Source organism: Melozone crissalis, unplaced genomic scaffold, assembly GCF_028551555.1.
Source record: "Melozone crissalis strain CALT ecotype California unplaced genomic scaffold, PUWL_Pcris_2 ptg000035l_1, whole genome shotgun sequence".
Lineage (NCBI taxonomy): Eukaryota > Metazoa > Chordata > Aves > Passeriformes > Passerellidae > Melozone > Melozone crissalis.
In genome coordinates, this window is record NW_026535813.1 from 1,587,691 (window position 1) to 1,612,442 (window position 24,752).

A 24,752-nucleotide genomic window follows, 5' to 3' on the forward strand; every position below is an offset into this window, starting at 1 on the left:
TGATGCAGGGTAAGGGTGGTGCTTTTTTAGGAGGTCCCTCTATCCCAGAAGGACCTTTGTCCACCTTATCAGTTGACTGGCCTTCTAGTTCCAGAGCCTCATGCCTGTTGTAGAAGATGCCAGTCCTACTTGTTAAATTTTCAGAAGGAAGAGGAACCTTCCTCCTGGTATGGGCAGTGACCTGCTTCCAAACCTTCAACTGACCCTTGACTAATTATCGTGCAGAGTTCTGAGTCCATCTGCTTCTCCACTTCAGTGGAGGTTCAAGAGTCCCAAGAGTCATGAGACTGTAGTGTCTTTGAAAATAACTGGTCAGTCTCCTGCTTGTTTGCTTGAATACTACATAGCCTACTCAGTTCCTCCTGTAGCTCCTTGACCTGGTGACTCAGCTCGTCAACTAGAGCATACTTTCTGCAAAAGGAATGATTGTTGGCTCCAGCCTCGCACAAAGAGATCAGGCACTCCTAGCAACCTGTGACCTGGAGAGCTATGTCTACCATCAGCAGATCTGTCTGTCTGGAGGCCTCTGACATGGCTGGTTCAGTGAGTCCAGCCGCTCCAAGGGAATGAGTGCTGCAGTGTATCAATGCCATAACTGAGGAAGCTTACACTAGTACGCTAATAAGGCTGGGGCTGAAAGGATCTCCTGTGCTCTTCTTCACCAGCTACTGAGTCTGTTTGTTGCCTCTGTTGGCTGCTCCCAAATGGTTGGAGAGGAGCCCTTCCTGCACGTCCCACCTGCTTGCCCTGCCTGCACAAACTGCTGTGCCACACCCCTGTTTGCCTGCTCCAGGTCATTCCTGCTCCCATTTAAAACTCCCATGGTGATCCTGTCTCTGCCCCCTCCTCCTCTGATTGGCTGTCATGCACTTCTGGGTCCTGATGGGGCTCTGGGCTGCTGCTCAAGTGTCCCTGAGTTCTGGAACTCCCTTGTTCAGCCTGATCTTAAAATCACCCCTGGACTTACCTCAGGCACTGTAAGCACATGGTGCTTGCTGTACAGGTTTGGGGGAGTGTGATAGAGTCAGTCTGCCAGGTCTCCCCATATTTATATTTCTACCATCATCCTCCATACCAGAGGGACTTGCTTGATTTGCTTAATTGCAATGCATTTCACAGTCATGGATACTCTGTGCAATAGTGTCCATGGTTAAGTCTGCCCCTTGATCATGAACCCAGCTATATGTTGCATCTCTTCCTCGATGTCCCAAGGTGTCATGGGCCCACCAAGCCAGAAGTAATTCACCCTTATGTTGCCAATCCAAATCCACCTGAGCCACTTCAATTCTAGCAGCCTGATCCACCTGCTAGTTGTTCTTATGTTCTTCAGTGGCCAGACTCTTGGGTCTACAGTGGCCGGACTCCTGGTGCATCTACATGATGCACCTTCACAACCAGGTTCTTTCTACATAAGCAGCAGTATCTTGCTGTGGTGCAGCAGCCCAGATGGCTTTATCTCTGCACTGTCAGTTATTCTGCTTCCATTGTTGCAACCACCCCCAGAGGGCATTTGTCACCATCCATGAGTCAGTATAAAGCATTGGCCGTTTTTCTCATTCAGCAATGTCTATGGCCACCTGGATGGCTTTCACCTCTGCAATGACTCGATTCACCTTCTCCTTCAGCAGTTTTCAGACTTGATGTAGGGGTCTCCATACATCTGCTTTCCATTTCTGATGCTTTTCCACAAGATGGCAGGATCCATCAGTAAACAAGGCATAGTGCCTCTCACTTTCTGTTAATTTATTATACAATAGGGCCTCTTAAACATGTATTATCGCCTTCTCTGGTGACATTCCAAAATCTTTGCCTTCTGGCCAGTTCATGATCACTTCTAAACTTCCTGGATCACTGGGGTGTGGCATTCGCATTCTTTGAAAAAATCTCTTCACCCAGGATTTTTCTCCTGGGAAGCTGAGATGCCTCAGAGAAAAGGGAAACAATTCTTTTCTCATTTGCTTCTCCTGTGTTTTGCTCCTTTGGAATGTGTTTGGAGATTGTTTACCCACAGGTGATTGTTTCATTGCATTCTGGTGTGAGTTGTTTTGACTCTTTGGCCAATCAGGGCCAAGCTGTGTCGAGACTCTGGAAAGAGTAATGAGTTTTTTATTATTAGCTTTTTAGCATTTAGTAAATATCCTTTCTATATTCTTTAGTATAGTTTAGTATAGTATTCTTTACTATAATACAGTATTATAAAATAATAAATTAGCCTTCTGAGAACATGAAGTCAGATGCATCATTCCTGCCTTCGTTGGGATACTCCCAGCAAATACAAAACTGGGGTTTCATATGTGAGCTTGTGTGATTAGTGCAACCCATTTAGTCCATGTAGCATCTGTTGTATGATGTGTAGAGAAGACCCTCCCTTTGAACATCCAGCCCAGCACTGGCGATCGGGGTGCCAGCAGGAGCTGTGCTTCAGTGCCAATCACCTCCAAAGTGATTTGGATACCTTCATAAGCTGCCAGAATCTCCTTTTCAGTTGGAGTATAGTGGGCTTCAGATTCTCTCTATCCCCAACCCTAAAATAATAGGGGTTGATCTTGAGTCTCTCCTGGTGCCTTCTGCCAGAGGTTCCAGGTAGGGCCATTTTCCCCAGCTGCAGTATAAAGTGACGCTGTTGTTGGAATTGCTGCCCCTTGGGGTTCTGCCCAGTAAGGCTTGGGAACCCAGGGCGAACGTGAATGCATCCCCTTTGCAAACCTCCTCGAGGAGGCAATCGCCCAATTCCTCCCAAATTCTCAGACTAAGCGCAGTGCCCAGCTCCGCCAGGAACCCGTGATCCCTGGCCCAGGCCAGCAGATCGCAAAGCGCCTCATTCGAGACTTCAATTCCCATGGGAGGAATGAAAGCCCTCAACACAGTCAGAACTTGGTGTTCTTCCCTAGAAGGTTTGAAATAAACAGGGCCAGGAGATTTCTTCTCCTTTTTAATGCCTTTATTAAAAGTGATCAGCTCAGGATTGGGCAGCTCGGCGGGGCTGCAGTCCCCATCGTGTCTCCCAGGGCGACTCAGAAGAGGAGGATATGCGCAGCTCTGTCTACTAGGGGCAGAGCTGGGGGATCCGGTCCTCGTGGGAGCCTTTAGGGCATGGTGTCCCGATCAGATCTTAGTCCTCCCAGCTCAGTCGGCCCGGTCTCACCGCCGGGGACGACTCCCATGGTCAGGGCGAGAGGGACTCCGAAGGTGTTCCGCATCTCTGCAGGCTCAGCACTCAGCTCCTCACGTCCAGACATCACTCCAGTCTCTCAACTCTTATTTGGCTCGTTGTTTTTGGGGTTTTCTCCGTGCATTTGGAGCCGTAGTCCCCCAGAGCCTGCTGGTCCTGGAGTCACTTTGCATAACCCCCCCCCCACCTTCTCAGGTGTCTTCACTATTCTGGGAAAGGTACAACTTAGCCTCGGGCAAGGCTCTGCTAATACAAAAGGAGCGATTAGCCACAACGACCCGTGATTACAATAACAAAACACGCAGAACTTCGGCAGCTACAGTGGTCTGGCTGCCTTTTTGTAACTTTTTCTCACAAAAAAAATATTAACCGAATTTTTGTTCATAACAGGTTGGTTTCCCATTTTTAAGGAAAACCCGCCCCTCAGCAGGCATCCACTTCAAGAGACAGTCTGCCGTGCTGGGAAAAACCATCCCCCACTCAGTTCCCAGTCTCTTGGGGCTGATGCCTGTGGCCCGAACGGGACCAGTCTTCTCAGGAAGACACGGGGCACAGTCAGCGTTACCTCACCCAAAAGGGCAAACGGTGTCCGATCGCAGAGGGTCGCTGGGCCGATCCTCTCGGGACGAGTCCCGACTCCTGCGATTCCACTTGGGGTCACCAGACCCCTCCGTGTTCAGCCTCGGCTGGAAACTCGGCCGGACCTTCCAGGGTCCCGTGCCTTCAGCCTAGGCTGCAGTTCACATCAGCGGTCACCAGATGATGCTGTTGAGTCAGAGATGGAAAGAAAGACTTCAGTCTTCAGGTGGATCTGAAGGCTAACTTTTTGAAAGTAGTGGGTCTTTTTATAATGTCACTTGCTAAGGTGATACTTGATTGGTTTCAAAGTAGAAACATCTCACACTATTGGTGTGCTATGAATAGCACACTGTGGAAAACCATAACTATAAACAATGGTTACAGAAAGAGAGATAATAATTGTTTTAATTCTTTCCTCTAAGATTCCCAGGCTCAGCCTGGGAGAAATTATCTCTGTTCTTTCTTCGACTGAACTGAGAATCTCCACATAAAACACATTTTTTATATCTTGCCCTGTTTTGACTGGCCTGAGGGCTACAGCATGCACTATCTCCTGCTTGATTTGTTCAAAGGCTTGTCCTGGCTCAGGGCCCTATTGGAAATCATTCTTCTGGGTCACATGATAGAGAGGTCTGACAAACAGGCTGTAATTTGGGATAGGCATACTCCAAAATCCCATAACACCTAAAAAAGCTTGTGTTTCTTTCTTGTTAGTTGGTGGAGACATCGCTGTTATCTTGTTAATCACTTCCACTGGGATCTGACAATGTCCAACTTGCCATTTTATTCCTAAAAGCTGGATCTCCTGTGCACGTTCCTTTACCTTACTTTGTTTTATGGCAAAACTCATTTTCACAAGAATTTTGATTATTTTCTTTCCTTTCTCGAAAACTTCTTCTGCTGTGTTGCCCCGCTCAATGTCATCAATGTATTGCAGGTGTTCCAGAGCTTCACCCTGTGCAGTCTGGATCAGTCCATGACAAATAGTGGAGCTGTGTCTCCACCCCTGGCACAGTTGATTCCAGGTATACTGGACACCCCTCTAAGTGAAAGGGAACTGTGGCCTGTACTCTGTTGCCAGAGGAATTGATGAAAATATATTAGCAATACCAGTTGTGGCAGCACTGGGATGCTTTTGACTCCAGCTCAAATTGTAATTCCAACATGTCCAGCACAGCAGCACTCAGAGGCAGCATGACTTCATTTAGGCCACAGTAGTCTATTCTTGGCCTCCATTCTCTGTTAGAGTTTTGCACTGGCCATATGGGGGTGTTAAAGGGTGAGAGGGTCCTGCTGATCACTCCTTGGCTCTCCGGTTCACTAATCAGCTTACGGATGGGAGTTACAGAGTCTTAGTGCCATATAGCTTCTGGTGCACTTTTGTGGTAGCGATCAGCACCTGTTGTTCTTTGGCCTTCAGCAAACCCACAGCAAAAAGGTCAGTGCTTGCTTCCATAGAAAGTTATCCCAGCTGCCTTATTTCCTTACCCTCTTATTTCAAACTGCTAACCCCGTTATCCCAGCATCAGAGTAGCCAGGTGGTAATGTGCTCACTGGGATGATGGCTGAAATATTTTCTCATCTTCTGCAGCTCACTTGGGGATAGGGATGAAGTGGTCTTTTTCTACCTCCTCTTCCTGTTCCTGCGATGGCCCTGCTTTGCCATCCTTGCACTTTACTAAACAAGATGATTTTTTTGTGCATTTCTTCTTGTGTATAGGGATGACTGATACCAGTGTAGGTTGGTTCTCTGGTTCAGCTGCACTTCCTATTGTTGAAGTCTGGCTGTAGCATCCATCAGTGGGATTTGAGCAGTCACAATACTTGTCGCAAGGGTTAAAGTAGCTTGAGTGGCCCCAATGCTTATCACCAGATTTTTAATAGCTGCAGTGCATCTTGCAGCAACAGAAGGAGCTGTAGTGCCCATCACTGGAGTTTTAGTGGCTGCACTGCTTGTCACGGGAATTGAAGTAGCCACAATGCTTGTTGCCAACATTTGAATAGCTACAGTCCCTCTCCTTCTTCCTCAATCTGCAGTGCTTGTCACAGGGGTTGGGGTGACCACAGTTTGTTGCTTAACCCTAAACAAGATGTGAACCAGAAGCAAGCCCATGCTTGTTTCTAGGAAAAGGAACACATTAGATTCAAGGGGATTCAAAGGATAATAAAAATCTTTAAAATTCTGAAATGCTACTGTAATCAGTATATTCAACCTGGAGGGCCAGAGGGCTTCTGAAGGTAAAAGATAGGAAAAGTTTTAAGATATTCATCCCATATGTTGGATCCCCAAGGAAAAAAGATAAAAGGTGTAATTATTGATCTTCCCCACAAGATATCTCCCGAGTTACAGAGGGGACCCCAATTCTGATTACACATACCAGATTAGGTTCATGACCACTGATTCTTTCATATCAGAAACCACTACTTCACAGGGAACACATACACCAAAACCAGTATGTACTGGTTTTGCACAGCCTGGTTCCTGGTAGCAGGGGGGGGCCCAGAGGTGGCTTCTGTGAGAAGCTGCTAGAAGCTTCCACCATGTCTGGCAGAGCCAAACCCTGATGGCTCTGAAGATGGACATGCTGCTGGCCAAGGCTGGGCCCATTAGAGATGGTGGTAACCCCTCTGTGATAACATATTTAAGAAGAAATCAAAACAGAGTTTGGGGTGCAGTTTTAATTCCAGCTAGAGAGGAGTAGGAGTGAGAATATGAAAACATGCAGACACCAAGGTCAGTGAAAGGGAGGAGGAGGTGCTCCAGGTACCAGAAATGAGATTCCTCTGCAGGCTGTGGTGAGGACCATGATGGTGTCCCCCTGCAGCCCATGGGGATCCACAAGGGATGCAAAGATCCACCTGTAGCCCATGGAGGAGCCCACACCAGAGCAGGTGGATGCCTAGAGGAGGCTGTGGTCCTGTGGGAGACCTGTGGAAAGAGAGGCCCTGCTCCCATGCTGGAGCAGCCTGTCCTTGAAGGACTGCACCTCGTGGAAGAGTGACCTATGCTGTAGCAGTTTGAGGGGTACTGCTGTCCATGGGAGGGACTCACACTGCACCAGTTCGCAGAGAGCTGCTGCTTGCAAGAGTGAGCCACATCAGAGAAGTTTGCAGAGAACTGTCTCCTGTGAGAGGGACCCCACAGTGCAGCAGGGGGAGGACTCCTCTCCCTAAGCAGCAGGAGACGCTACAGGTGATAAACTGACCATAACCCCCATTCCCTGCCTCCTTGCACTGCTAGGGTAGGAGGTAGAACTGGGAAGGAGGGAGAGATGGGGGGAAGGTGCTTTTAAGGGTTCATTTCACTTCTCATTATTCTGCTCTGATTTTGTTAGCAATAAATTTACTTTAGATCTCTAAGGTGAGCCTGTTTTGCCCTTGATGGTATTTAGTGAGCAATCTCTCCTGATCCTTAACTCATGAGCCCTTCATTATATTTTCTCCTCTCTGTACAGCTGCAGTGGGGGGTGAGCAAGCAGCTGTCATGGGTGCCTGGCATCCAGCCAGGGTCAAATGTGCCCATGAGTAAAAGCCCAGGAACTCTAAGAGCAAATGAAAAGACATTGTGATCAGCAACTACTTAACTAATAGAATAAATACTTATAACAAATTTGTTTTAACAGGCTCTGGTTAAGATCTGTTATTTTAATCCTTTGTGCCTTATATTGGGTGCCAAAAAAGACTGTTGTGGTTTAACTCCACTTAGCAACTTATAACCATGCAGCCATTCACTCACACCCCCTCCACACCCATCTTCCCCCAAGTTGGGAGGAGAATTGAAAAGAAAAGGTAAATCTCATGGGTTGAGATAAGAACAATTTAATAATCTAAACAAATTATTATTGTTGTTGTTGTTATTATTAAACTAATAATACTACTGATAATAATATTTGTAATTATGGGGGGGGGGGGGGAGGGAGAGAGAGAGAGAGTAACAGAACCCAAAAGAAACAAGTGATGCACAGTACAGTTGCTCATCACCCAGTGACCAATTCCCAGCCTGTCCTCAAGCAGTGATCAGCAGCTCCTGGCCAAGCCTCCCATCTCCAGTTTATATACTGGGCATGATGTTCTATGGTGTGGGATATCCCTTTGGCCAGTTTAGGTCAGCTGTCCCAGCTATGCTCACTCCCAGCTTCTTGTGCAGGTCCTCACTAGCAGAGCATGGGACACTGAAAAGCCCTTGTCTCAGGGTAAGCACTGCTCAGCAACAACCAAAACGTGAGTGTATTATCACCATTATTCTCATACTGAATCCAAAACACAGCATTGTGTCAGCTACTGAAAAGAAAATGAGCTCTTATCCCAGATGAAATCAGGACAAATAATCTACCTTTAGAATCCCTTGCTTTCTGTATAGGATTCCTTCTCCAGACATCTGAGTTAAGGACTTTGGACTAGAGGAAAATGTCCATCTCTTTGCTTTTCCTACTGTCTCATCCCTTTGTGAATTTGCTTTACTGTGAACTTTATTAATGCTCCATTTTCTTAATGACAGTAATGATTTAAGTTTGTGCTTAATTTATTGTTTGAAGTGTCACCAAATTACCAAAAATGGTTGAATAAGACCCCCTAACACCAATTTAGTGTTAAAGATGGCATCATTTATTCAGGCACCTGGAGTGATACAGGAGATAACTCATCCTAATGTGCCCCCTGGTTTCTACAAGTGTGTTGGTAATATACAGTTATTACATGCATATTATAATTTGACCATTACCATAAAACCCTTCCCATGTTTCCCAAGTTCCTAAACTCAGTCCTTGTTTTGGCTGTAGCTGGATTTCTGAGCCAGATGTCTCTTCTTTATCTTCCAATGTCCTTGCTTGGAGAGCAGTTTCTGCAGGCCTTGTTTCTCTGCTAAACACTCACAGTCACAGTAGAAATTGAAATAACCTTTTTGGTATAAAAATGAGTTGTCAGGGGAGTACAATGGAGATATCTAAAGAATAGAAGAATATAATAGAATTAAAGAATGGTTTGGGTTGGACAAGACCACAAAGATCATCTGGTTCCAACCCCTCTGCCATGAGCAGAAACACCTTCCACTAGACCAGGTTGCTCAATGCTCCATCCAGCCTGGCCTTGAATGCTTCCAGGGATGGGACATCCACAGCTTCTCTCAGCAACCTATGCCAGGGCCTCACCACTCTCACAATAAAAAAATTCTTCCTAATCTCCAATCTAACCTTTCCCTCTTTCAGTTTAAAGCCATTCCCCTTGTCCTGTCACTACATGTCCTTGTATAGTCTTTCCCCATCTCTCTAGTAGGCTTCCTTCAGGTATTGTAAGGCTTCTGTAAGGTCACCCTGGATCCTTGTCCTCTCCAGGCTGAACAATCCCAAGTCTTCCAGCCTTTCCACATAGGACAGATGTACCATCCCTCTAATTAACTTGGTGGCCTCCTCTGGACTTGCTCCAACAGACCCATGTCCTTCCTGTTCTGTGGCTTCCAGAGCTGGATGCAGTACTCCAGGAGGGGTCTTAACAGAGCAGAGGGGCAGAATCCCCTCCCTCAACCTGCTGGCCACGCTGCTTTGAATGCAGAACAGGATATGATTGGCTTTCTAGGCTGCAAGTGCACATTGCCAGATCATGTCCAGCCTCTCATCCACCAGCACCATCAAGTCTTTCTTGGCAGGACTGCTCTCAATCTGTTCATCCCCCAGCCTGTGTTGATACTGGGATGTGCCCTGACTCAGGTGCAGCACGAGCACTTGGTCTTTTTAAACCTCATGAGGTTCTCATGAGCTGACTTCTTGACTTGTCCAGGTCCCTCTGGATGGCATCCTGTCCTTCAGGTGTGTCAACAGCACCACTCAGTTTGGTGTCATCTGCAAACTCGGTGAGGGTGCACTCAATCCTACTATGTCATTGACAGAGATGTTGAATAGCCCTGGTCCCAAAATGGACCCTGAGGGACACCACTTGGCACTGATGTCCATTGGGACTGAACTGTTGACCAATACCCTCTCAGTGTGACTGTCTAACCAATTCCTATCCATCCCTCTCGAATTCAGCGAGAAGGATCTTGTGGGGGACTGTGTCAAAGGCTTTACACAAGTCCAGATAAATGACATCCGTAGCCCTTCCCTTGTCCACTGATGGAGTCACTCCAGTGTAGAAGGCCACAGGTTGGTGAGGGAGGTTTTGCCCTTTGGAGCTGTGCTGGCTGTTCCGAATCACCTCCCTCTCCTTCATGTGCCTTAGCAGAGTTTCTAGGAAAATCTGTTCCAGGATCTTCCTATGCACAGAGGTGAGACTGACAGGTCAGTAGTTTCCAGGGTCCTCCTTTTAACCCTTTTTAAAGATGGGTACAATATTTCCCTTTTTCAGTCTCCATGGACTTCACCTGACAGCCATGACTTTTCAAATATCATGGAGAGATGCTTGGCAACTACATCAGACAGGTCTCTCAGGAGAATATATTACAGCTGTTTTTGGATTGCACCTTTAGGGTCGTTTCATGGTGGTGACAGCTGGGGGAGGGACTGTATTTTAAGCATATTTATTTTGAGCATTTTCATTTTGATCATTTTATTGTTTGATTTGAGGAAACATTTGTGGATTAGTAGCTCTATTACAGTTGAGCTTCAAGTGGTCTTGGCAAGGATTATTCAAGCATATATGAACTCTGAAGATGTGTACCAACTGATTAACTGTAAGCTTACATTATAAGAATTGCTATTTAGTATTTTTTACCCTGCTGTGTGAAGTAATTAAGTATTGAATCCTTGTAGGTTTGTGTTCCAATAGTGAGGTTGGTCCAGTACTCACTGGTCTCTTCATACTATCTAGGTGTAAAAAAATTGCTGTCCCGTTCTCGGCTGTTTTTGATGGCCTGGAAAGGCTCGGAATGGCCTTGGGGCAGCCCGCGCTCCAAAGGACGAAAGGAGTCTTCAGGTTTTTTCGGTCTTCAGTGTTTATTAATTTTTATCTACAATATCTTCTCTCGGCCCGACAGAGGTCCGCACAGCACGTTAGCCATGAGCACACTGCGTGCCCTCGGGGCGGTCACTTATCTTTATACCCAAAACTACGTATAAGATATTTACCTTTTCTCCCCAATACCTTTCACCCTTATTGACAAGTGCACATTTAGTAAGAACCAATCTCAAAGTGCCACCACCACCACAGAAGATGGACGACAAGAAGAAGAAGAAGAAGAAGGACAGGACACGCCCTAATTCCTCCATCTTGTCTCCCTGGAACCCCCCTGTACCGAGATTCTAAAACCTGTGTTTCACACTATAATTAATCTATCTCTTCACCATTTATCCCCGTGTGATCCTCCCATCCTCATACAGGTGTCATTTCCTGTGCAGGATCAAAGTCCAACCACCAGACACTTCTGGCCACGTTCCAGGACCTCCCAAGGGTTGTCTCGGTGACTCTGCACATCAGGACTGCTGTGCTGAGATCCCACATATTGCTACCTGCCTAGACTTCCTCGTTAGCATATAAGTTGGCATAGCTGTTCTTTCAGATGCTGTAATGGGTTTGCATGGCCATGTTTTAGTAGCGAGTGGGGTTACAGGGGTGACTTCTTTGACCCTCATGTCTGACAGAGCCCATGCCAAGTGGCTCCAAGATGGACCTGCTGCTGGCCAGTGCTGAGTCAATCAGTGATGGTAGTAATGCCTCTGGAGTAACATTTAAGAAGGAAAAGAGTTATGGCACAGATGTAATTGCAGTCAGAGAAGAGTGGAGCGAGAATATGTAAGAGAAACAACTCTGCAGACACCAAGGTCAGTGCAGAAGGAGGGGGAGGAAGTGCTCCAGGCACTGGAGCTGAGATTCCTCTGCAGCCCATAGTGTTAGGGTCTGGTTATTAAAATTATTTAGGTCTTCCTCAGTCCAAATTAAGGTGCAAATGAGACCATATGCCAGTGACAATAGTATGGATTTTATTTGATAGTAAATATGAGGGAAAGAAAAGGGAAGAGAAAGAAATAGGGAAAGAGGAGCTTGGGGGGTGGGGGGGGGGGGAAGAGTAAGGTGGAGACAGACTAAGTAGAAAGTATCACCACTCCATAAATCCTGATGGCATCCTGTTGATCCTCTTCTTCTGGTCTTCTTGAGGGTGAAGGTCCCCCTGAAAAGCATAGAATCCAATGGGTTAATATACACTCGGGCCAGGTGGCAATGTCCAGGTACTTCCCCTGGAGGGGGGAACAGTTTCTTGCAGCAGACTGGATTTGTTGCATCATATGCAATCCTGTGGTGCAAAGCCTCTGGGTAGTGCTTTGAGATGTCTTTGATGGATTATGACACCCCCTCAGCTGCCTCTCACGTGAATGTTCCGTGGATGTGGCCTGTGGGGTTGGGGGTTCCACAACTGGGCCAGTTTGTGTAAGGGAGGGTGGGTATTCACTGACTCTGACCAGAGGTTACACCCACACACCTGAAACCTTCCCCCTCTTCGTTTCAGGGGGAGGCTGTGTAAACCTGGCTTCTGTGGGCTGTGGTCTCCCCCACCCCAAACCCAGCCAGAGGTGACTCTCAGCATGGCTGCTGGGTTTGGCTCTCATTCTTTTCCTAGTTTATTTGTTTCCTTCTCCCTGGGCCTGAGATGACTGAAGAATGGGTTTCTAATCATCAGTTTGACTTTCAGTCTCAAGTCCCAGTCAGACATCTTTTAGGCAGGGGTGGGCTTCTTCATACAGTTTTGCTATAATGGGCAAAACTTTATATCAGCATTTGAGGCATGAACTATTTCAGTCTCTGACACATAGTGCAGACCATGGTGAAGTAGCTGTGCCCCTGCAGCCCATGGCAGAGATCTACCTGCAGACTATGGAGGACGCCCATGTTGGAGCATGTGGATGCCTGAAAGAAGGTTGTGACCCTGTGGGAATCCCATGCTGGAGAAGGCTTCTGGCAGGACCTGGGCCTTGTGGGAAGGGGTGCCCATGCTGGAGCAGGTTTGTTGGCAGGACTTGTGATCCCATGGAGGATCCACACTGGAGCAGTTTGTGAAGGGCTGAAGCCTATGGGAAGGACTCGTGCTGGAGAAGTTTGTGGAGGACTGCCTCCTGTAGGAGGGACTCCATGCTGGAGCAGGGGAAGGACTCCTTTACCTAAGGAGGAAACAGTGGCAGAAACATGTGATGAACTGATCATAACCCTCATGCTCCATCTCCCTGCCCTGCTGTGGGGGGAAGGAGATAGAGAATCAGGAATAAAGTTAAGCCTGGGAAGGAGGAAGGTCTTTTTTAGGATTTGTTTTACTTTTCATTATCCTGCTCTGGTTCTGACTGTTAATACATTCAACTCATTTCCCTAAGTCGAGTCTGTTTTGCCTATAATGATAATCAGTGGGTGATCTCTCCCCATCCTTAACTCATGAACCTTTTGTTATATTTTCTCTCCCTTGTCCAGTTGAGGAGGGGAGTGATAGAGTGGCTTTGGTGGGTACCTGGCATCCAGACAGGGCCAAATCACCACAGATGCATATGTATTTTTGCTGTTCAAGCACTGACAACCTCATGAGCCAATCACAAATAAGATCTCTGGAGTTCTGAGAGGAGGATGAGCAACTACATCAAAATAGCATCAGGGAAGAAGTAATGCAGCATTTGTAGTCTTTAGCATCTGATGTTACCCAAAGAAAAGCTGATACCTTTTAATCAAGATGGAAGCAAACTGATTAATCCCATTCTCAGAAGTCACCTCACTGAGGATGATAAAGATGTCAATAGAGTCTATTTTAGGACTGTGATTGGAGATGAAATGATAACTACACATTGTTGTATCCTTACTTAGGTTTTCTTTTTTTTAAACACTGAAATGACTAACATTGTGAAACTTCTTTGTGCTATGTGGTAGAGGTTTTAAAAAACCTTGTGCCAACATTGAAATATGGATTCAAGTTCAAAAAATACAGTTGCATATGTTTAGGACTCACAAACTTACCAGGAAATAAATGCATCTATTTAGGAGGTTTCTGTGTAATATTGTTCTGTATTCTTGTATATTTAATAACAATTTGAACATTTTATTTCAAAAAAAGAGGATATATGGTGATTAGCTCAATGAAAAAGCTTAGGAAAGTTTTTTTTCATCACTTTTCATTTGGGAGATTATTAGTTGAGGCAAAATGGACTCATAGTCAGTCCTAGTTTATAAGCAGCTTTCCCCATTCCTGTCACCTAATTAGCTTTTCCTGGCATTTCTGTATGTGTTAAAAATGGAAGTGACTCTTTTGGCCATCCTCTCTGCTGGATCTGAATCAGCCAACCCCTACAGCTGATCACTGGATGACCTGCCATAGTGTGTAAGCTGTTAGTAGGTATCTGTCTTAGAATTTTTGTCCTGAACATGGGCCTTCTGCCCTGTGCACAGCACTAATTCACACACCGAGGACGAGGTACTTCTATTTCTTTGTTGTAGTAGGCACAAAGTAGGGAGCTGGGTGGTAACCCACAAAAGGTTGGCTCCACAATCATCAAAGCTTTATGTTATTTATACATTTTTAGCAAACAGTGGCATTAATGTTCATTGTCTACAAGCTACCCAGTTCTTTTATTAATTAGTATTCGACCATCTATTAGTTAATGGTTCTCTTGCTTCTCATGCTATTTAGTCCATATGCTCAATCTTCCTCTTCTTTTGGGTCTGTGGGTTTCTTGGGTCAGTGGTCTGTGAGTCAGTGGTCACAGTCTCCCTCTGCCAGAATTACCTTTTACCCAGTCAGAGCTGATTTCAACACAGTTGCTGAGCTGGCTTTATTAGTTTCTTCCTTTTCTTGGGAGTTCTGCCAAATATCCTTATGGCCTGTAAATTCTGCATTCTTTGTGTCCACTATCGGGGATACATCCTTCTCCCCAAGCTTTGGTAACCTCCCCCTAGGTCTGAGATCAGTGAAGCATGTCAAGCCCTAAACCTCACCAAGGCAATTCTACCAACAAGTAATTTATATTTCTAACACCTGGACATCAGCATGTGCCCTTAATGTTTTGTGTAAGCATAGTAAAGTAATGAACACATAATTTAGTAATGAGTTATCATTTTATTGAATGACAGTTTCCCGTGTTCATACCTTTGTATCATAATAAAGAGGGAGTGACTTGAGATGGATACTCTACTGGAGGTCAAGATTTGTACAGTTTTTAGTAAACTTAGAGCAGAACCTGCCCTGCAGTGTTTGGACATGATTATTACCTTAACTGGAATTACTTTGTGCTTGATGTCTCACATCTGAGCCATTCATGATAGCAGGAAGGGGCAACCTGCCTTTGCATTTCAAAGCCCTTCAAATAACCTTTGTAATTAAATGTGCTTCCTCTTTTTATGCTTGACAGCTCTTAATAAAACAAGAAAATGCTTGACTCCTTAGTTCTTTGAGAAGAGTAAAATGAGAAAAAAGGGTGTGAAACCTGTGAAGATATATGAGATCTCATTTCCTTTATTCCTCTGATTCACTTAGGCATTCTGATAACAACCATTGCTTCAAAAGGGGAATTGCAGAATTGGCCTGACCTCTTACCAAAGCTTTGCAGACTGTTGGATTCTGAAGATTACAATACCTGTGAGGTAAGGAGGCTTATTTTGAGATGTATTATCATGTAAATTTGATTATTTTTTGCCTTTCTTCATAGATACTATATATATGTATAGTACTTTGTGTGGGTATGTATGCACATATATAATCTTTTTTTTCCAGTATTCATGAAGGAAAATAAAGAAAAACCAACTCAACTGTTTTAAGCTATGAGGAGAAAAATCTTGTCTGATTTTTAAAAAAATCTTGCTTTTAAGCATTTTTAAAAATATGATTAAATAAATGAATGTTAAAATTAAAATTACCACTTAGTTGTTATAGACTCATCCAGCTTGAGATCTTACAGATGACAATATAAAGTGCTTAAATAAAAAGTCCTTAAGGCTATTTTAATTTAACTCCATATTTAGTTAGCTACATTTACTTAGTTAATGAGCTACATTTACTGCGGTCTTTTGCTAAAATTACCTGTTCTGTAAAAACCCTGAAATATTGCTTTCTTCAAAATGTAAAGTAACAGATTTTCTTTTGCTTTGGTTTTTTTGTTTTTTGTTTTTTTTGTTTTTTTTTTTGTTGCTGTTTGTTTGTTTGATTTTGTTTCTAAACAGGGTGCATTTGGTGCTCTTCAGAAGATATGCGAAGATTCTGCTGAAATTTTAGATAGTGATGTATTGGACCGACCACTCAATATCATGATACCTAAATTCTTGCAGTTCTTCAAACACAGCAGTGCAAAAATAAGGTAGGTTTAGGAGTTATACTAAAGTTATCTGTTAAAAATTTATTTACATGAGCAGCAAGGTTGATATTTTGTAGATCAGTTTAAAACATACTTAGTTTTTAAAATGATCCTGCATATGCAAATGTGAGAAGACACAGCAATTTCATGCATTGGTCATTTCCATGCTTATCTGTTCAGTTATTAGATCAGCCTCACCTCTTTATACATCTTCCAAATCAAAAATCTGTCTGACTTTGAAAATCAAATTATTTTTTAAGAATTTGCATATTATTATGAAAGTTTCAATGCTGTGGTTAAAATTTCAAATTCTGATTAGAAAGAACTATCTTGCATTTGTTTTGTTATGACTCCAGCAATGAAAGAGTAAAAAATCATTTGCTGATAAATGGTTTCTGAGTTCTTGCAGAAAAGTATTTTTCTGCTTTAACTCCACGAAAACTTATAAAGCTCTTTATCTTTCAGATATATCAAATTAAATCAGTTCAGCATCCTTTTACTTTAATACAGTATTAATGTCTCCAAAGTAACAGAAGTATAGGAAAAAATTCCAAAATTAATTTGTTATTGCTAATATTTATCAACAAGAACAGTAGCTTTTACCCTGTGTAGGGGTTTTGGTTCACCAATTTAAGATTTCCCCAAGTTTAAGATTTCTTGGCTCAATGCACCAGAGAGTGTGGCAGGTTTCGGTGCTGGCCAATCACCAGTGCACTCACTTCCTGCTGTGAGATAGGATTAGGAGAAAGGCAAAGCAGGCTCAAAACTTTAAGAGGGTATAAAGAAAATTTCATTAACAGTAACTGAAAGGAAAAAACGTAGTAGGAATCAAAACAAACCCTTCAGAACACTTCTCCTCTCCCCACAACCTTTTCTTCCCACTGACAATGTAAAGAAACAAAACCTAAAATTTCCAATCAGTTTGCCACCTCTGAAATAGTCTTTCTTCAGTTCACTTAGGGAGAGAAGTCCCTCTTGTTAATGTTATGGAGACTTCTCCACAAGAGGAAAAAACAGTCCTCTCGTGGCTCTCAATTTCCATGACTAGCAACCGCCCTGGGAAATCTGCAGTCATGAAGTCCCTCCCATTTTCCACAAGCCTTCCCACAGCTTGTCTATGGGCCATGTCAACTTATGGGGTATTGTTTTAAAGATGAGCTGTTCAAAGGCAAAAGTTCTCATTATGTATTTCTAAAATCATCTTAATCCCTGGGAACAGAGATCATCTTCTCCTGGGGACACAGGACTACTCTTCTCTCTTTCTCTGTTCAAACTTCTCATGGGATCACAGCTATTTTAACATCTGTTTACTTTAACATGGAGGCCTTTGCTCAATATCAAACTGAACCCTTCATGTCCCCATAGTTTCCTGCATTATAAGGAAAAAGAGTCCTTTCTGCATAGCTTACAAGAGGATTTCAACCCCAAAATCAAGGCATCTCCTCATCCCTCCCATCTGGGACTTGACTTTTTTTTCACTGACCTCGATGTCTTCATGTTGTTCCTTTACATGCTTGCATCTTTTTCCTTTCTCTCACTTGAGGGAGGATTGAAGCACTGAAAGGGTTAACAGCCTGGGCCCTGCAAATGATCATCTGACCTGCCAGTAACTGGTGGCAGGAGCTGCAGCTGTGTCAGGATCGGCTTCATGGTCGGTCTTTGGTTTTCTCTGACTTCAATTCCAGCTGCAGGGCTGCCTCTGGTCTCAGCTGTGCTGGGGGGAGGGGACCTGACAGCAAGAGGCCAGCCCTGCTCCAGCCAGGGCTCTGCAGCCTCGCCCCGCTTCCTGCCTGGCAGCTGCTGGGGCCCGGCCTGGCCAGAACGGGGGCTCGGAGTCCCCTGGACCGCCCCCCCCCCTCCCCCCACCCCCGGACAGGGGCCCGGCCCCCTGCGGGTGGGGGGGGGAGGGGCGGCGGTCCCTGTTACCTGTCCCCAGGCCGGAAGCAAAAGAAGTCGTGCCTTGGTTTCTTTCATCTTTAACATTTTTTTTTTCACAGAGGCATGTCCAGCTTTCTAGTGGTTGGAAGCTTTACATCACTTCCATAAATGTCTCTCATGTCAAACCATGACACCCTGAAATGAGTCAGCAATGTGCCCTTGCCACAAAGAAGCTGAATCTCATTCTGGGCTGGAGTGTTGCCAGCATGGGAGATGATCCTTCCCCTCGCCCTCCAGATGAGGCCACACCTGAAGTACTGTGCCCAGTTCTGGGTTCCCCAGTACAAGAGAGACATGGATCTAGTAAAGGGCCGCAATGATGATAAAGGGACTGGAGCATCTCTCCTATGAGGAAAGACTGAGAAAGCTGGGACTGTTTAGCCTGGAGAAGAGTAGGTTCAGGGGTGACATCATCCCTGTATATAAATACCCAAAGGGAGGGTGCAAAGAAGACAGAGCCAGGTTCTTTTCAGTTGTGTCCAGTGACAGGACATGTGGCAGTGGGCACAGACTGAGACACAGGAAGTTCCCTCTGAATAGTGGGAAGCACTTTTTTTACTGTGAGGGTGACCAAGAACTGGTACAGGTTACCCAGAGAGGTGGTAGAGTCCCCATCATTGGAGATATTCAAAAGCCATCTGTAAGGCCCCAGAAAACTTGCTCGATGAGACTCTTAAAAGGGCTTATGGTTGTTCATGTACTCTGAGTTTGACACACTGGAGAAATACTGACAAGATATTAACAAGGGGTCAAAACAACAAAAAAAAATTACTGTCAACTTTGTAAAATCAGAGAATTTTGGCAAAAGTTTAGAGCAGCATTCAGTCAACATAAAACACTTCTCAAAGCATTAACTTAGCCTATCCAACTTTAAATTACTCAAAACTCCAAGAAGAGGGAATTAGAAGAAGGAGAGAGACAAAAAAAAAGATATAGAAAAGAACAAATATAGCTACCACTCCTGGTTCCACAATGTTCAGCTGATAGAAATTTCAAGAAGTAGGGTCAAAACATGCTATCCGCATGTCCTTGGTTAAATACCCTTAGGCTTTCCTGGGTCCTTCCCCCAGGTGGGACTTCCAGTCATCTGACCACTCTGGTATCAAAACAGGCTGACCCCTGTGGCAGGGAGGAATGATGAGGAGGACTCCATCTTATCAGGAGGCTAATTAATTGCTTTATTATACTGTATCATTCTATACTATATTACATCTATATTACATTACATCTAAACTGAATCTGCCAAGCACTCAACTCTGCACACAACTGCACAGAACCTCATGACTGTCAGCCGACAGTCCTGACACACACACTTGGCCCTGATAGGCCAAGGAAACTAAACACCATCACTTTGGGTAAACAATCTCCATATTGCATTCTACTTTGGCACAACACAGGCACAGCAAATAAGATAGGAATTGTTTTGATCATTCTCTGACATTCAGAGAATGTGAAACCCAGAAATATTCCAGGGAAGAATTGTGCCTTGCTTTTCTCTGTGAAGAGAGATGTGGCTACACTCTGGGGCTAGATTGGGGCTCCAGGGGCAGGGTGTGGAGCATTGCCTCCAGTGTGCCAGTGATTGGTGGCCCCTGCAGGGGCTGGGATACAGGCCCCAGGGGGTGTGGGGTGTGCGGAACAGAGCCTTGCCTCACCAGAGCAAGGCCCAACCTGCCCCTTCCCCCACACATGCACCTGAAATGTTTCAAGACAGCAATCCTTCCAGTCTCTCACACTGTTGTGATGTGGTCCTGTGCAACCAGCTGTTGGTGGCCCTACTTGAGCAAATGATCTACAGAGGTCCCTTCCAACCTCAATCATTCTAAGTGATTCTCTGAAACGTGTTTTTGGTCTCCTCTTTGAAAATTATATCAAAAGATTCTACAACTTGGAGGGCTCAGTTATTGCCAGCACTAGCATAAATGGTGAAGAGTAAAAGGAAGCGTATAACTAGGAATGAATCTTGATGGGATTTAATAAGATTTAGAAACTCCCCTAAAACAGATGCACACTAAGAAAAATATATAACAAAGCATGAACTGGCACTTATAGGAAGATAAGCTTTTGCTTTGAAATTGGTAAACCAGTTTCAACTTTAAAGCAGATCATCTGCCGACCTGTTGCCTGGTTTCAGTACATAGTACAGAAGTATGAAGAATATTAATTGTGTCAGTAAAATACTATTAGTACTTAATAGTATTTAAATATTATCAGTATTTAAATCTGTGAAGAGAGAACTTTTGAACCCTGTTTATGAGACTCTCTTCCAAGAAATGTCTGACGAGACTAGATGTTTGGAGTTAGATTAGTAAAAATACATGAATGGATCTTCAGAGGCTTTTAAAGGTAGCTTTATACTGTGCCTCTACTTATATAATTTGGCTTTTGAGTCTCTGAGAATGAAAAAGACTTGTAAGCAATGGCTTTCCATGGAATGGAATAAAGAACCAGCTCTTCACTTATGGTTTGTTTCTACCACAATTGTTTTATTATGTATCCTAATGCAAGTGTGTATTTGTTCTAAGTTATAACTATATTACTGATGCATATTGGTCTCATTAAATGGGAAAAATCTTGCAAAGTTGGATACTTAGCAATGAAGAAGGCTGTCTCTGTCTCTCTGGGAGCCTCTCAGGAACCCCGGCCAGTCCCGAGTCGGCAGAGAGCGAGGGGGAAACCCCAACACGGCCGACAGCGGAGACACACTCTTATGCCCCGAGGGTACTGAAAGCAGCTAGGCTAGTCGCCATTGCAGCAGAGGAGACACCAGAGACATCGGTAGAAGATAAAAGGGCCGACTTAGCAGGGGTTAATCCAAGGTTTTATTCTAGGAGCTCTGGGGAGCCCCTACACCTCAGGAGGCCTCCTGCTGAGAGCCCCGGGAGAGGTGCCAAGGTTACATTTAAATGGAGGTGGAAACTGAAAGTAGATAACATTTTACTAACCAATAAGTGACCCTAAGGGATGGATACTGGGGGATAGCGTATGGGGTAACACTTGGGGGGTTGACTCCTAGCCTCTGCTTAATCACTCGATGTCCTGGACCAAAACTTCTAGATAGAGGGGATGGGATGCTGAGTGATTGACAGAGAGCCAGGGTGGGGATTTGGGGATGATCTCAGCAAAGGAAAGGGATTACACAGGTAGAGGGAGGGTGGTACAATCTGGGGTAAACCATTTGGGAAAAATACGGGGATACAAAAACAAAACTATTACAAAGTATAAAAACACTACAACAGAAGGGCATGCTAAAATTTCACCATGTTAACTTGCATGGAATTGTTAACATTGTTACCAAAGATCAGTGAAAATAAAACTCCTTCACACTAATGTAGCGTTAAGAAGCAGGCATTCTTTATTTAGCCGAATGCCCAGGGGGATAGCTCCTCCGAAATATTGTGCATCCTGAGTACAGAAACAGCTCCTGTTTATATGCTATATTTTACATACATATACATAGGCTTTCCCAGAAGAAACATACGTATTATAATAATTTCCCCAAAGTAATTAACATATTTCCCCTCCCTTTTACACATGTGTTTTTCTGTCCTGAGGTTCTTTTTGGTGGTCCCTGGTGGTTGGCAACCCCAAAGTCACACCTGACCTCCTGTTTAACTGGTAAAAGTTGGCATAACTGGGCTGGCTGATTTCCAGTTCTTCTTCCTACAGAAAACATTGTGTGGTTCTGTAGGCTAGTGGTCCTTGAAGAATAAGTATTGTGTTAGCTCACTGTCCTGGTTTAGGGCAAATTTGGTAGAGAATCTCCAAAGGAGGGCCCCTCCAGAAAGCAAACCCACACAGCCCCTCCCCACAACCGGTTTGGGAAGAATTCCTCAGAGAGAAGTGGAAAGAACCTGTTTATTTAACAGGCACAGCACTCCCCAGCACACAAAATGAACAATACCGGATGACACCACTCTGACAAAGATGACAAAATCAGAAAGTCTCTTTCGGGGGTGGTATCTCTGTTAGTCCCTCCAGCGCTGGAGCAGCTGCTGCAGCCAAACGGTGCAAACCCTCGGTGTTCCCAGGTCCCAGTCCAGAGCAGGTTTGAGATGATCAAAGGAAAAGGAGAGGAGAAACAGTCCAGGAAGGAATTTGGACTGTTTAGCTAGAACTAGCTAATAAGCAGAAGCAAAAGCAAGCAGAAGCGAGAGCAGAGAGAGAGAGAGCAAAGCAGAAAGCCAAAAGCAAAAAGCGAAAGCAGCACTAAGTACTGCCCGTCTCTGTGTCCCTGATAAGAGAAACCCAAGCAAAACTTCCACTCTTCGGAGCCAGTCTTAAAGGCACAGAACATCCGAATGGGGATACAAGCATCATAACGTCACCCCAGGACACTCACCAGGTGCAAATGAGTCTTCATCTGGCAACAATATCAGAGAAAATTGATAATCATAATATACTGAAAAAGACCATCCTTACATACTATTTGGAACAAATGTGCCAGGTAGTCATCATGCTATGGTTCTTATTTACTGAATACCTTAATTAAAATTATCTATTAGATATATTGGAGTATATGGTAGTATTTAAAAATGTGGTTTACTAATTTTTGTTGGTAACAATATAGATGTTCAGATTTAATCCTCCCTGCCCTGCCTCTAGAATATGCTTGGACAGTGTGTCTTGATTTGAAAAGACAGGTGTCTGCCAAGGAAGGCAGGAACCTCTCTTGAAATGGAAAATGCAAACCCCCTCCCTCCAAATTATTATAATTTTGAAATTAAGGGACTCTCAGACAAAGATATTGGAGTAGAAATAACAGTTCTTTATTAGGAAAAAATAAAAATAAAAATGCAGAAATACAAAACAACACTGACAGAGTCAGAATACAACCTGACACCCTGCTGGTCAGGGTGTTGGTAGCAGTCCAAATAAATAGTGGCTGCAGTCCTCCTGGAGTGATAGATGCAGTTCTGTTGACACAGTGAGCCTGTAGAAAGGATGTAGTCCAGTGGTAGTAGAGATGGGCCTGACCTTCCTTTGGGAATCCAGTGAGAAAAGGCTGCCTATGGCATTGTTCCAAATCTTCAATTAAATCCAGGTAGGAATGCTGGCTCCTCCCTCTGGGCGGAGCATCTCATAATGGGATGATGTGATTTTATCAGTTATGCAGTGACACTCAATGGCCCATTAACAGAAGATATCTCCCCAGAGGGAGGATTGGTTGTTGAAGAGATAAAGAAAACTACTCCACCTGGTTTTAACAGGAGGCGTAATAAACAGACCATAACTGCCCCACCTCTAACAGATGGCAGTAGAACACACACCCCCCAGCCACATCTTGCATTTGCAACCTAAGACATGGTGTTATTTACTTCCTAATGTCTGTGATGCCTTTGTACAGTTTAGAAAATGTTTAAGACATTAAAAATTTATATATTTTAACTGTTCAATTTGTAGGTCTCATGCTGTTGCATGTGTCAATCAATTTATTATCAGCAGAACTCAAGCTCTTATGTTGCACATAGATTCTTTTATTGAGGTGAGTGCATTTTTGCTTGGAGGGGTAAGTCAAATAACATATCTAATTTATCAAGAACTTTAAATGATGTTTTACAACCTCCACTACCCCTAAACTCCACATTGATGGCTTCCCATTCCTAGCTTCAATCCCCATGGGTTTAAAGTAATTCTGCATGTTTATGCTTAAATTAGTCTAAGCACTCTCCCAGCCCAAGGAAATAGTGTTTTGAAAATGCTTTCTTTTAATAAATACAGGAAACTCTTCTTGCATAGAGGTACTGGCAGCAGTCTGTCACATGTGTGACGGAGAGTTCGGTACAGGGACCATCATGTCACTGAGTAGATTAAGGGTCTCTCTGAATACTACTACTGAATGTGGATTAGAAGGATGAGATTTTGGCTTATCCAGGGTGTATTTTATTTGCTGCTGTTATGTTCTGAAGGCATTTTCTATCTTCAGAACTTAATTAATGTGTAAGGAAAAAAAATCAGAGATTACTGTTCTTGTGTCTAATGTACACATGACCAAAACACTGGGTAACAATACACATTGAAAGTCTGAAGAGTTCATTTGCTAGACCATATGTCTTTAGGAAATAATACAGTTTTCTGAGGTGTGGGATGGGATGGTACAGAAGTACATGTTTGCATACTTTAGTTTGCCAATAATGTAAATTTTAATACAAGTTGAACTAGATGAATTGAGGCTTTTCTACTGGTATTACTTTCCAACAGAATCTTTTTGCACTGGCTGGTGATGAGGAGCCTGAAGTACGCAAAAATGTTTGTCGTGCTCTGGTAATGTTGCTAGAAGTTCGAATGGATCGCCTGCTTCCTCATATGATTAGTATAGTTGAGGTGAGTCTTATTTCTCTGATTGTATGCTGAAGCATGTTTGGAATTGCAAAAATAATAGCAAATTAAAAGCATACATCAGAATGAGTGTGTTACTTTTGTGCTTGTGTTTTCCATTTGTGCTTGCCTACTCTTTGTTTTCCTTCAAGACTGAAGTTGCAAAAGTTTCTTTTTAGCTAATTGCCAACATGACATTGTATTTGACAGTGCATATGGCAGTTCTTCATTCTTCTTTAAGTTAATTGATCCTGAAATGGCCAAGATCAGCTATGCCATGGAGCAGCCAGGCATTGCCTGACCACAAGTGAGATCACGTTAAAAATCTTCCTTCTGGTGCTGATATTGTTACAGTTTACACAGTGAAGCTGTCACCTTTTTGGCTCTTTTGCCACAGCAAAGATAAGGAATGTAATTTTAAATATCTGAGATGCTCTTTGAGCTACTAACAAAACTGCCTGCCATTGCATTCAGTTTTATAGGTGGATGTCCTTGGATAGTTC

General features: G+C 44.0%; 1 protein-coding gene across 2 annotated transcripts in view; it reads left to right on the top strand.

The window, feature by feature from the left end:
* Positions 1-24,752, top strand: part of LOC128941411 (transportin-1-like) — a 102,975-nt gene that overhangs the window by 43,804 nt on the left and 34,419 nt on the right. For both annotated transcript variants that reach the window (XM_054283161.1, XM_054283162.1), the window contains exons 4-7: positions 15,180-15,286; positions 15,863-15,996; positions 23,335-23,416; positions 24,133-24,255. In XM_054283161.1, coding sequence (XP_054139136.1) covers positions 15,180-15,286; positions 15,863-15,996; positions 23,335-23,416; positions 24,133-24,255 — 446 coding nt within the window. The remainder of the gene's footprint in view (positions 1-15,179; positions 15,287-15,862; positions 15,997-23,334; positions 23,417-24,132; positions 24,256-24,752) is intronic.